General features: G+C 39.9%; 1 protein-coding gene across 1 annotated transcript in view; it reads right to left on the reverse strand.

The window, feature by feature from the left end:
* The window catches only part of ETS1 (ETS proto-oncogene 1, transcription factor), a 189,897-nt gene that overhangs the window by 119,942 nt on the left and 55,221 nt on the right, over positions 1-14,734 (reverse strand). Inside the window, exon 3 of the mRNA XM_072611552.1 lies at positions 13,777-13,921. Coding sequence (XP_072467653.1) covers positions 13,777-13,921 — 145 coding nt within the window. The remainder of the gene's footprint in view (positions 1-13,776; positions 13,922-14,734) is intronic.

The following is a 14,734-nucleotide window of genomic DNA, read 5'->3' on the forward strand; positions in this document are numbered from 1 at the left end:
GACAGAATATTTTTAATTTTTTATATATTTTATTTTCAATTTATGGAATAATACAAGCATTTCTATAACACAATATATAGTTTTAAAAAAAGATGATTGCTCATGAAATGGCAAATCTATTATGTACAATTTTTTTTTTTAATATTGTTCTGAAGTCAAAAGATTTGAACTCAGGTCTCATCTCCATCACTTACTATCTATAGTACCCTGGGAAATCATGAACTGAATTTCCTCATTAGAAAAAAGAAAGGATTAAGCTATAGCAACTGACATTTACATAGGGTTTTACATGTTTTGGTTCAGTCTCTTCAGTCGTGCCCAACTCTTTGTGACCCCATTTGGGGTTTTCTTGGCACAGATACTGGAGTGGCTTGCCATTTTCTTCTTCAGCTCATTTTACAGATGAGAAAATTGAGGCAAACAGAGTTAAGTAACTTGTCCAGAGTCAAACAGCTGGTAAATGTCTAAGGCTGAATTTGACTTGGGTCTTCCTAACTTTCCAGCACTCTATCCACTGTACCACCTAGCTGCCCATGGTTTTACATTTAAATTATTTTATTTGTCATAATAGCCCCTTGAGCTAGCAAGTATAGGCATTAATGGCTCCATGCTATAAATAATAATAAAACTGAAGCTCAGAAAGGGTGTGGCCTGCCTAGGTTCATATAGCTAGTAAATGGACAAGCTGGGATCCAAACCAAATCTTCTGACTACACATTCAGGATTCTTTCAAGTAGACCGCTACTCTCTCACCCTTGTATTTCCAATGTTCTGTAAGAGACAGTCTTGCTCCCTGGACTCAAGGTGATTGAAAATCTTTTCCTTTTGTACACGTGTATTTATGATAGAAACCGTGCTGGTAACAGGTTGATAGATAGTTCAAAAAATAAGCCAACGATTAGAGAACTGATCTTCCCAAAAAGTGTGACCTACGTTGGAAGGCTGTGTCCTGGGGAGCTTACATGATCCCAGTATTTTATCTGTTCTGGTCAGCTGTTAGTGTATACTTTCACAGGGCTCTGACTCTGGGATTTATCCTCTTCACAGGCACTGACTCTCCCATTCACATCACCATTTTTTTTCCCTCCTAGAGATAGTAATGTTGTGGAAAAGCTTATTGTTTAATGGAATCTACATGAAAGGCAGATCAAAGTGTAATTTTCCTACAGTACAAAGCAAATTTTCCCAAGAAGAGGAAAGAGGGTGTTTGACATCTATGAGCTTAAAGAATGACTTGATTATTTTTTTCAACATGTTGAGTTCATAGAAAAAATATAAGGAGGCATTGAAAGAGAAAAGGGGAAAAAGAAGCCATGCTTTCTGCCTTTAGAGACTACAGGTTGCATGAGAGCAGGGCGCATTGTCTTAGACAACTTTCTATCTCATCCAGCACGTCAGTGCTTTGCACAGTAGGCATTTGATGAATAGCTACTGAAAGAGTGAACCAATGAAATGCACAACAATGAAGTCCACTTCAATTTAGACAGACCTAGGTAGTAACAGAGAGTTTGTAGAGAAAATATCAACACTACTCCATGCACTGGACACCTAAGGTCCACGTCTGGCAGAAATTAGGTGAGGCCGAAAAGAAATCAGGGATCAGGCAGTGAAGAAATTAAGGGAATGAGTAACTCATAACTGGTTCCATAGCTATTTAAACTGCTTTCTTGCTTTTGAAATGATCATTTCTACATCAGTGAGAGGAGTGTGGAGGGTTTGTAAAAATCTTGAGGCTTGATCTTATCTGCAAGGATAAATTCAAGCATTAATAACATTCATTTCTTGGACCCTAAGAAGACCCACAAGAAACAAACAGTTCCTTAAGGGTCATGAATGAGACGAACTATGATGCCAACGAGTGGACAGAGCAAAACATACCCCTGAGATCTCTTGCAAGTGAGAAAGGGAGCATAGCTGACTGATAAGACCTTGGGGTCTGAACTGGAAGTTCCTAACTGCCTGGCATCAGGCCACTAACCCTAGCTGCCTCTGAGAGTCAAAGGTTGTACCATACATCAACGGAAAGGTAATTTTTCCTCAATCTGCAATTAGGTCTTATGTTTGACCTATGACCTCTCGCCAATAAGGCATTTGTACTCTCCCGACAGGCAACTCAGAGGAAAATGAATGACTAAAAGCTAAAGGGCATGTAATAGGCTTACTCTAAAAAAAGAAGAAAGAAAGAAAGGAAGAAAGAAAGAAAGAAAGAAAGAAAGAAAGAAAGAAAGAAAGAAAGAAAGAAAGAAAGAAAGAAAGGAAGGAAGGAAGGAAGGAAGGAAGGAAGGAAGGAAGGAAGGAAGGAAGGAAGGAAGGAAGGAAGGAAGGAAGGAAGGAAGGAAGGAAGGAAGGAAGGAAGGAAGGAAGAAAGGAAGGAAGGAAGGAAGGAAGGAAGGAAGGAAGGAAGGAAGGAAGGAAGGAAGGAAGGAAGGGAGGGAGGAAGGAAGAAAGGAAGAAAGAAAGAAAGAAAGAAAGAAAGAAAGAAAGAAAGAAAGCCCAAAATCTATTTATTCATTAAAATTCATACAATTAATAGGAGCTATGCATTCTCTCATGTAAACAGGTATAGAGCAATGTTTTCTTAACAATCCATTAGACTAGACTAGTCTAGTCCTATCTAAACCATCTACCAGTCTTTTGCAAAAGTCAATCTATGTACAGAATCCATATTGTGTCAATTTTATTTATATGTATGTATACATATGTATATACAAATGCTTTTAATATTAACATTTTCTTTTTATCATAATAAAAAGTAAAAATTGATTAATATTTCATGTTTGTATTGGCTAGCAGATATAGTCACATTTGTAAGATTCATAGCTTTAGAATATATGTGTGTATGTATACATACATATACATATGTGTATATGTATATGTGTGCATGTCTCTTTCTAAAAGACAGGCTCCTCTTGGTCCATCCCCCACTGTGAATTCTCAAGGATGACAGCATACTCAGAGGTGCCACTGACGGTAGATTAGAGCAGGTTACTCTCAAACCCTCTTCTCCTGCATCAGGATCTACAGAATAGTGACCAAACAATGCATGAGCTCTCCGATTCAGTTCCTAGCTTTGTCTAGCTTCTCACTTTGTTGGCAGCACCAGGGTTAACCACCCCCCTCCTCACCAGCCCTGCAGAGCAATGATTTCTGTTTTATTTCAGCAGGGGAAGTGTGTGCCTGCCTGATTAGGCTGATGGTTTCCTCTTTTCCCATAACCTTCAGACCCCCATGGCCCAAGTGTTTACTCTCTGAAATAAAAAATCTGCTGGTGTTTTTCTTTTTTTGTGCTAGTGTATTTTGGGAGAACTGTAGGGGTGGGGGGGGGGGAGAGTTGAAGGGGAATGAACACACCTCCTCCCTCTTTCTCCTACTTCCCCCTCCCCACCCCAATTCTTTTCCAGCTGCAGGCTCAGTGCTGAGACCCCTGGCTACAGTGCAAGAAAGAAACTTATTAATGAGGGAGTTTGGTCTCCTGCTTCAGCAGCTATAAACACAGCGAACATCTGGAGAGAGAGTAAGAGTCTCCATGCTGCCAGACACTGAGAAAAACAGGCTGTTTCCAAGATTCCATCCCCCACACACTCCATCTCACTCCTACCCCCCTACACATACATACACTCCTTTCTGCTGAACTTCAGCTCTTCACATCAACCACCCACCCGATGATTTCCATTCACAGACAGATCTGAGCAGCATCCAGCCTGCTGAAGTCTCCTTGTTGCTCTGCTCTGGTTTCTTGGCCAGGGCCAAGTGTCTCTGACTTCAGTGAACACCATCTCCCATGCTCAGCCCCCATGTATAAGAGTTACAAGGGAGGGGTCAAACTGCTTGAATCAAATAAGGACTCCATGCTCTAGGGACTTTTTCCCAACTAGGACTAAATATTTGTGGTTTGAAAAAGTTAAGAGAACTTCAACCCCCCTTCCAGCCCCAAGTCCCTCTTATTCCCCTGTGAGTTCCAGGCAGTTGCTGTTGAGTCCCAGGGTTTTGAGAAATAGCCATCCAGGGATGTGTAAGCAAGAATCCAATGATTTAATTCTAGATCTGCCTACCAAAGCTAGGTTCTTAGAGGAGTCACTTTCTGGGCCTTGATTTCCTCCAAAGCTTTTGAAATCTTGTAATGTTACAGAGTCATTACTCTACAAGTCTGTCTCCCTTAAGGCCATGACTTAATCACTCTTTCTTGTCCGCACTGTAGTTCCTTTTCCTTTCATTAAAACAAAATGGGACCCAGTACGCAGGGAGTGGCAAAGCCACTAGCTGAGGGTCAGCAAATTAGCCACGGATAGTGGCCTGAGGCTTGAAGAAAAGTCATTTCCAGACTACATTTAAAAAAATAAAAAGACAGGTTAAAGACAGGGGATTGGCAGCCTGTTTGGAGGTAGGGGAGAGCAGAAAGTAGGCTTTCCTCATCTAGCCTGACATTTCCCAGTCCCTGCTGTTTTCTTGAATCCAAGTAATGTAATTAAATGAAGCAACACTTTCTTTCCAAAGGATCTAATGCCCTTCAGCTCATGCTGAGGATTTCTAATGCAGTAGGTGCTAGTAAAATGATCCTGAAAACAGGAACCAGCCCACATGCCCAGGGCCTCAAAGAAATTAAAATGAGTCAAATGAAAACGAAGGCAAGCTGCCCTCTCTTCTTGATTTTCATGAAAAATCAAGATACCAAGGAAAACCCTAAGTGTGCTCACAATAGATAGGTATGCATTTTGTTCTTCATTCCATGAAATGGGGAAACAAATGGCACTGGTACATGCACACTGGACCTATGACATATTTTATATAAGGGCACTGGATCTGAATTCTAGCTCTTCCACTTGATGCCTCTGTGATGGTTACACATAATAAACTGCCATTTGTATGTCTCAAATCATAGACATCTATCTTAAATTCAACATGTCTGAAACAGAACTCCTTTCCCACAAAGCTCTCCCCTCTTCCCAACTTCCCTATTACCATCAAGGGCAAAACCATCATCCCTGACCCCCAGGTTTATGACCTGTGATCATCCTGTAATCCTCATTTGCACTCACCCTATGTATCTAATCCATTTCCAAATCTTGTCATTTCTGTTTCATAACATCAATACTTCCTTATCTCTACTTCTACAGACACAATTCTGGTTCAGGTCCTCATCACCTCTTGCCTCCACTATTGCAATAGCTTTTTAATTGGTCTCTTGCTTCAAGCCTCTCCTCACTCCAATCCATCTCCCACTCAACTGCCAAATTAATCTTCCTAAAATATAGATATGATCATGGTAGCCACCCCCCATTCAATACATTCCGGTGGCTCCCCTTTGCCTCTAAGACCAAAAATAAAAACTTCTTTTTGGCATTTAAAGCTTTTCACAACCTAGCCCTTCCTACCTTTCCAGTGTTTATATATCTTAGTCCCACCATGAACTCTATACCTCTGACGTTTTTGCTGTTGCTTGCACAAAGCATTCCATCTGATATTACCTTCTGTCTATTCTGAATGTATCTTGTAAGTACCTAGTTATTTGCAAACTTTTTCCCCATTAGAACATGAACTGCTTAGGGTAGTACCTTTTTTCTGCTTTTTTTTTTTTTGTATCCTAAGCACATGCCATTACAAAAAGTAGTTACCAGATTCTTTCTGATTCACTGACTTAGCTTGTACAAACTTGAACTTCTCTTTATTCCAGTTTCCTCATGTCTAATAAAATAGGCTAATCTAGATGATCTTAAAAGGTCCTTCCAGTTCTAAGCCCATTGAATTCCGATAATGAAGAGGATATAGTCCAACAACCAATACTTAATTTTCAGAAGCTTCATTACCATACATAAAAATAATACAGGAGTATTCTAGGCTACATTCCAAGGTACATTGAAAAGAGCAATTTTCTCCCTCCTCCTCTTCAAAGAGACATGTAACACTTCCACCATTTCATCCATCTTTGGGGTACTTCTAATCGCTGGTTTAAGCTCTATCCAGTGTCATGGTTCAGATGGTGTCCGCCCTTCTCCCAGGAGAATAGACAATAAAACACCTAAAAGTTCATCCCTTCCTTAGGGATTCCACTAGGTTCAGATCTAGCTTGTCCATGAATAGTCTATGCCTGAGAGATCACCACCAGTTTCTCTTACTCCAACCCACTTGCAAGGGGCCCAAAACTTCCCCCAATCCAGACTGACCTTATTAAAGAGGATTTTGTTCCCAGAGGATATGTTCATTGTACTAAAGAATGCTCAGACCAAAATGTTTCTCTGAAACAGCTTTCAGACTAATTACTTTAATGTAATTTCAGAGTTCAAATGACTTCAGGTAAGATATTTTTTCCAACTTACAAGGGAACATGTAGTGAAAAGAATTCTGGATTTGAAGATAAAAGACCTATGTTCAAATACTGGTCCTGCCACTTACTACCTGAGTGACTTGGAGTAAGTCACTTAACCACTCTGGGTCTCATTTTCTTCATGTTTAAAATGTGAGGGTCAGATTAGATAAAGTCTTCTCCAAGTCACAATTTAGGAACCTATTCTTTACAGAGACACAATCAAACCTCAACAACCCTGGAATATAAACAATAAGAGACTTGTTTCCAAGAAAAAAACAAATAAACTTGAAATAGGGTTGGAAGAAGGATGAAATGATAGGAACGTGAGCAGATATCCTCAGCAGAGACAGTTAAAAACACCATTCATAAAATCCCAGAGCTGTCCTGAGATGGTTAGTTGAAAGAACCAACCTGCTATCAGAATAAACATTTCCAAGCAAGGTGATTCTCTATTTAACAAGCCTCTCTGGCATCACATTCAGATTCTTATACACTTAAAAGCCAGGCTGTAGGAGTCTGTTTGTCCTTCTGAGGCTTTCCACCTGGTTTTTGAGAGCCCTTTCCAAACACTCTCCCAATTTTGATCTCCCCCAGCCGCCCAGCCATCTGAGAAGATTCCAGAAGAGACTGTGAGCTGGACACTTGAGATATCTCTTGCTCCTGAACTCTCAGTTTATTTGGGAAAGGCATTCTTTCTTTCTGAAATTTTGCTAGTGAGTGTTTAAAAAGGAGAAATTAGTCATGGTGCAATATAAAAACACCTGCTTGTTGAATCTACCTTCTACTCAAAAATATCTAACATATTCGGCCTGGAATTTTTTCTCTAGCTAAAAACATTCTTTCCCATTGGACTAAAAATTACATTTGGGAAAGTATCATTGTATCTTATTTCTCTATATTTCCCTATCACACCCAACACAGGGCAGCCAGGTTGTGCAGCAGCTAGAGTATGAGCCTGGTGTCAGGAAGACTCATCTTCCTGAGTTCAAATCTGGCCTCAGACACTAGTTGGGTGACCCTGGGCAAGTCACTCAACCCCATTTACCTCAGTTTCCTCATCTGTAAAATGAGCTGGAGAAGGAAATGGCAAATCACTCTAGTATCTTTGCCAAGAAAACCTCAAATGGGGTCAAGAGGAATTGGACCACAATAATAGGAATGTACCCACCGAAGTCCTCAATGCATCAATGACTGATTTTCAGAGTGAATGCAATACAGGCATTATTGAACACATGTATCCCGATACTTCAACACAAATTATAGATAGAAAGAAGAGAAGAAAAAGGAAGAGGAGGAGAAACTTCGAATTTGGATTGCTCTTTTGAAAAGAGAGCAATTATATCTCTTCAGTGCAGTGAAAGAGCAAAAACTATATTATAGCTGGAAGGGGAAAAATTTTAACTTACAACCTAAAATGATTTTCAATCTGATGGCCACAAAGATGAAGCTACGGTCCTAAGTCAATTCTCTTGGGGCAGGGGCGGGGTGGAGGGGGGGGAGGAGGAAATGTACTTAGCTTCATCTAATTTAATTCAGCAATCATTCATTCTTTTCCATGACCACACAGTACACCCAACCATAACCAGTCGATTTTCAAGTGCATACTTTGATTACAAGGAAGTTCCCACTGGTGTGGATTAATAAGTAAAAATACAACACCCCCCCCCCCCCTGCCTTTTCTAGGAAAACTATTCCAGGACATTTCACACTGAAGGTTAATTATTAGTGTTCTCTTCCTATAATAACACTATCATCATTAGCAGTGTCAAAATAAAAAGTATGCTCCTTGAGGGCAGGCATTGTTTCAGATTTTTGTCTTTTAAATCCAGTGCCTAGGAGTGCTTTCCCAGTAGTAAGTGCTTTCAAATGTTGAATTGAATTGAACTATATATTGTCACCTGACACATAATGAGCAGATCCAATGTGTTCAGGGAGTTCAGCTGGAACTCAGGATACCATCACCTGTACTCCAACACCAATTCCAAAATAGATTCTTTGACCCCAAATAAGTTGGAATCTTCTTTGGGACCCAATTCTTCCATCTGTAAACTACTTACCATAAACTGCGTCTCTTTCTAAATAGAGCTGTAACATGAAAGTGCCATGGTGCTAAGTGAGAGGAAATGGTAATGGTGTCTTGGTGGAATGGTACAAGAAACTGATACAAAAATGAATAATGACAGGATAAACTTATTACTGTGGAGCTACAGTGAAAACCCTCATCGTGAGGGATAGAGGAAGGGAAGAGAGGAGTACGGGGTCAGTAGGATCCACTCCAGTCAGACTATAAACAGAAACAGACTTTGCAGCCGTGTCTTGTGTAAGGGGCTCCATTGATTCACAAGGCTCCCGACTGAGGGATGACGAGAAGCTGAGATAGAAAGGGTCTATTCATTCATGAGGAACTCCTGGGCTCAGCCTCCATTGGTTCTTGCTAATGGCTCCAGGCTGATGGGGGTGGGGGGGAAGGGAAGAGGCAGGGAGAGGGTAGGGGAAGGAGGAGATAGAAATGAAAGAAAATGATGACTACAAGATTGTCATGAAGAAATGTACAGCTGCACAGGCAACTGCATGCAAATGTGGCTTCTTTATTTAGCCCTATAGCTAATGTCCTCAGATTCATCTTTCTTTCCCCCTTTCTTGTTGTCTTTGCCTATCCCCCTCCTCCTGTGTTTTTCTAGGTCCCTATATCTCTCTTGATTTTTTTTCTCTTTCCTTTAATTCCTTGGGTCACATTTTTTTAAATGTTTTCTCTTCCCCTTCATTTTTTCATTATCCACCTATTCTTCTACACTCACCCTTATTGTCTGTCCACTTCTACATGTCTTCTTTCTTTCTATATCCCTCACCTTCTAGTTGTTCTCTCCCTGTCTTTGTATTTCACTCAGTCCCACGGTTTACCTACCACTCTTCTAGTCATGTTTTTCCATGTTCCACCTCCCCATCTCTTTCTGTCTCTGTCTGATTCTCCCTCCTTCTCTCTCTCTCTCTCTCTCTCTCTCTCTCTCTTTTTCCCTCCCTCCCTCCTTCCCTCCATCTGTTTCTCTCCCCTCAAATGCCCCATCTCCCTTGAGTCTAAGCTCTTTGTGAATCAAGAGAAGAGGAAAAGAGGAAGGGAAAGCTACAATAAGAGGGCCTAATCATTCTTCAGTGACCCCCTCCTGTTGGGTATTCCAGTCATCAACAGATGTGCAGACACTGTGAAAAGAAGTCCATTCATCCTTTCTTGAAGGGGAATAGGGGTGGGGAGGAGGAGTGGCCATGAGACTGAGACTGAGGAGACTGGAGTTATAAATAGGATAAAAGAAAATGAAAAAATGTAGAATATTTCTCTCTCTCTCTCTCTCTCTCTCTCTCTCTCTCTCTCTCTCTCTCTCTCTCTCTCTCTCTCTCTCTTTCTCTCTCTCTGTCTCTTTCTCCTCCCACCCACCCTGTTCCTCCCTCCCTCCCTCTCCCTTTGTCTTTCTCCCCAACTTCAAGGAAATGTGCTATAGTTGAAGAACTCATTGGTTTGGTGCTTGTCTTTACCTCCCTTCCCCATATCCCAGTACCAGCCCTTTCCCAACTTACACCCAACCATTTAGAGAACTGAAAAACATCCCGAATAAATGCATGCCCCTCCTTTCTCTGGACAGTTCTAATAGAGGAGAAGGAAAGACCACACAGAACCAAGGCCATGGTCAATTTTTCATCTATTAGATGGAGCCTTGGATGGAAGGAGACATTTCCATTCTGTTCACAGCAGAGACTGCCCCCAGCTGGCTAGGGTTACAGCTCCAGTGAAAGCTTGGTGGCTTTTCTGAGTTACAGTTCATGTTGCCTTACTTGAGAAAGAGTTGTCACTCTAGTAAAAGAGGATTCTTGCACTGACTCTCCACCCCTTCCTCCAGCTTGAGCAGCTCCAGGTAACTCCAATGTCATGTAGAGAGGAACATATACTAGGATACTTTCCAGTAATAACAATACCTCGCTTTTTAAAAGCAGTTTCATCCTGTTTTATGTATTTCATGTACGTTACCTCATGCATTCTCTTGTGAACACTTCCCCCTTTGGAAAACTCTTGTGGGGAGAGAGTATTAAACCTAATTAAATCTAAAGTCCCATCTAATTTGAGTAAAAAGAAGGAAATTTCTCTGCCATGAAAAGACAGCAGGATTGTCAAGCTTTTAGTTGGGGGAGTTAGCATTTTGATTCCTGCTAGAATGTAGGTCTGGGTGGAGTTACAACAGCTCCAAAGATCTAAGAGATGAAAGATACATATGGAAAAGGAAAGCTTCGACCTTTGTCACAGGAGGAGAATTGAACCTAAGCCATCTAGTACTGATTCAGTTTAGGAAACATGAACATAATTACCTTTTTTCAGGGGGGAAGTTACTAAAAGTTATTTTTCTTAAAGAACTCCAGTTTCTAGGCTCTGAGTCTTATCTAGGAACTTGTTCAACATCTTCTCATCAGCTGAGATAGAGCAATGGGCCTGTGGTCACAAAGATATGAGTTCAAACCCAGCTTCAGACACTAGCTGCGTGATCATGGATATGTCACTTACCTTCTGTTTGTCTCAGTTTCTTCAACTATAAAATGGTGAGAAGAGTAGTACCTAATTCCAAAATTGTTGTGAGAATCAAATGAGGTAATACTTGTAAAACACTTAGCAAAGTTCCTGGCATATAGTAGGTGCTTAATAAATGCTTGGTCCTGTCCTCGAATCCCCATGTAATAAGTAGATATCTAGTACTTTTATATCTGGGTTACACAGAGAGGAAATGACAGATCAGGAGCTTCAAATTGACCAAGTAAGATAATGTATGTACAGTACTAGGTAAACCTTAATTAAAGGGCTATATAATTGTCAGCTATTACCACCACCACCACCATTATCACCTTCTTCATAGCAACAGGCAGGATATTACAATCCAGAGTGCTTGTCTCTCAGTCTAAGGTTCAGTACAGGTAGTGCCTTTGCTCTTTTATGTGACTAAAACAGTTATCGTTTGACAGTTCATCATTTCAAAAGTCAACAAGAATATATGGAGCGAAAAAACAGGACTCCTATAATCCAGTATCGTGCTATTTCTGCTTCATACTGAGGAACTGGTAAGCAGAAAAAGGATGTAATTGATCCTCTAGTATTACAGTATCTTGACCTTTCTCTCCCTCCTTTCCACTTGCCCTCCTCTTCTCCCATCTTTCTTATCTTTCCTTCATTCATTCTCTCATCTTCCACCTTTCCTTCCTACTTCTTCCTCTCTATGCCTTTATTTGCATATCCCTCTGTCTTTTTCTTTCTTAGTCCCTATAATTTCTCTCTCTCTCTCTTTCTCTCTCTTCTCTCTGTCACCATCTCTCTCTCTGTTTTCCTCTCTCATTCCTTCCCTCATTCAGATTTCTTTTTCCTACAACAAACAGTGAATTTAATTTTTTGTTTTAAAAATACCTGAGTCAAATTTTGAAAAATATGAGCCATTCCCCAATTGATAAATGATCAAAGGATATAAACAGACAATTTTCAAAAGAAAAAAATCAAAGCTATCAATAGTCACATGAAAAAATACTCTAAATCAGCACTGATTAGACAAATGCATATTAAAACAACTCTGAGATACCATCTCATATCCATCAGATTGGCTAACATGATAGAAAAGGAAAATGACAAATGTTGGAGGGCATATGGAAAAATTGGGACATTAATGCTCTTTTAATGGAGTTGTGAAGTAGCCCCACCATTCTGGAGAACAATCTGAAACTATGGCTTAAAGACTATAAAATTGTGCATATCCAGGTACTAGTTCTATATCCCAAAGATATGAAAGGGGAAAAAAAAGGAAAAGGCACATGTACAAAAAGTATTTGTAGCAGTAGCTCTTTTTGTGGTGCCAAAGAATTGGAAATTAAGGGGATGTCCATCAACTGGAGAATGGCTAAACAAGTTGCAGAATTCAATTATAATGGAATACTATTGTGCTGTAAAAAGTAACAGAGGGGATGATTTCAGAAAAAACCTGAGAAGACTCCAATGAACTGATTCAAAATGAACAGAATCAGTAGAACATTGTATGCAGTAATAGCAATATTGTAATGCTAATCAACTTTGAAAGACTTGTCTGCTCTCATCAATACAATGACATGAGATCATTCTAAAGGTCTCATGTTGAATAATGCTATCTACTTTCAAAGAGAGAGATTATGAGCTCTAAGTTCAAACTGAAATTTTTTTTTCAATTTCTTTATTTTTCTTCCTTTTTTGCATCATGGCTAATATGGAATATATGTTTTGCATGACTTCACATGTATAATGGGTATCACATTGCTTGCCTTCTCAATACAAGAAGGAGTAGCTGGGGGGAGGAAGAGAATTTGAAACTCAAAATTTTAAAAACTTAATGTTAAAAAAAATGCATTTTTTTTAAAAAATAGAAGTTCCTAACTGTTGATCTGTATGGAACAGAGGCACATTGGGTCAAAACATGCTGTTGGGTTTTACAGATATTTTCACTGACTTTTTCCCCAAGGGGAATTCCTTAGGGTGAAGTGTAAGCACTATTCAGAATAAAATAAAAATATAACCCATTAACTGAGATGACCTAAAGAGAAAATTCAGGTTTTACTTATGAGACTTAGGGCTTGCTTACTTCATTCAACACTATGTTCTCAAGACCACCTCTAATGTAATCCCCTAGTCCTATCAACTCAGGAATTCATGAGCAGTGAAGTGAGGCAAGCAGATAAAAGGTGCAATGTGTTTTTTGAGAAGCCACAGTCCCCAAGGTAAAAATAAAAGTAGCCCTAAGCATCCAGAATCTCTGGCCTTCCACTTCTCATGGGTCAACAGATCATTTGGTTATAATCCTACAAAGCATTCTGCCTTTATAAACCAGACTCCACTTTTTGAAAAAGTGATGAAGTATTTGCTTAAATATCAACCTCCTTGGGCAGATCCAGCAAGCAATACACTGGAGGGAAGCACTTCCTGTGTTTCCTAGTCAGGGTATTTAGCTACATCTGTCAATTAAGCAAATCTCTAAGTCCCCTACCCCTCCCTACATTCCCTGCCCCAAATATAAATGATGCATCTGTATTTTCTTTATTCATATATCAATTAATTGGTGGCTAAAAAAACCTGTTAGGTCTATCACCAGCCAAATCGGATTTGGTATAAATCATAAAAACAATCATAGTCTGAACTACTGGAAAATTGAACTTTGAGATCATTTTAGTTAAAGCAGCCTCAGAAGCTACAACATGGTCCTCCTGCCACCAGTGGGTGAATATTACCAATGCATTCCCATTCCCCATGGTCTACTTCTGTTCAACTGAGAGAAATCATGTCCATGCTCACATAAACTGCAGAATTCTTCCCCACCTTAGTAATTCCTTTGGCAAGCCCATTCCAGAGGATCAGGAGTCTTGTTACATCTTGGTTGTCTTTTTCTAACTTGGTCTCTTTCCCTAGACCCTTTTTTTATTGATCCTACCTGTTCCACAGTGTTCAAGGCCAGTTGGCACTTCCTGAGTGGCCATCTCATCCCAGGATGGGTAGCATCCTCTCTGCTGGAAGCAACTAGATTGAAAGCCACAGGTCATCCGAGGATCTTCATAGGTGTTGACAGGTCCTTGTCTCTGTGCCCAAGAGAAAAAAAGATCATATCAGAAATAGCAAAGTGTCTTTAATTAGCGGTCAGTATAGTAAAGGCTTCATTTGCGTATAAATCAAAGCTCAGCTGTTTTCAACCTATTCAATCTTGAACAAATCTCTTTATTTCTCTAGGCTTTAATTTCCTTATTTCTAAAGGGAATAATAACCTTTACAGTCTCATTTGGCTTTAAATCTCCAAATCATCCACGTACATCTGGAGAGGGACCTAATAGTTGTAATAGTTCACATATATGTAACTCGTGCCTCCCTCTTTCTCTCCCCCTCCCCTTTTCTCTCCCTCCCTCTCTTATATATGCATGTATATATGTATGTATACACAGAGACAGGTACACATATACATGTGTATGGGCACAAACACACATGTGTTTGTGTGTGTATATGCACACACATATCCATCTGTGTATGTGTCTGTGTATGTGTACATGTGTATATGTACATGTACATGTATGTAGCAGTGGATAGAGTACCAGGAGTAGAGTTTGAAAGACTTGAATTCTAATCTGACCCCTGCTACTTACTAGCTGTGTGACCCTGGGCAAGTCACTCAACCCTATTTGCCTCAGTTTCCTCACCTCTAAAATGAGGTGAAAAAGGAAATAGCACACCACGCTAGTATCTTAGCCAAGAAAATCAACGAGATCCTGAAGAGTTGGACACAACTGGAAAGACTGAATAGTAGCAAAAAAATGTAATGCAGTATCAAAAATACCACATTACATATAATCTATTGTTTAGACTATTTTATACTCTCATTTGATCCCCACAATCACCCCTTA

This window comes from Notamacropus eugenii, chromosome 5 (genome assembly GCF_028372415.1).
Source record: "Notamacropus eugenii isolate mMacEug1 chromosome 5, mMacEug1.pri_v2, whole genome shotgun sequence".
NCBI lineage: Eukaryota > Metazoa > Chordata > Mammalia > Diprotodontia > Macropodidae > Notamacropus > Notamacropus eugenii.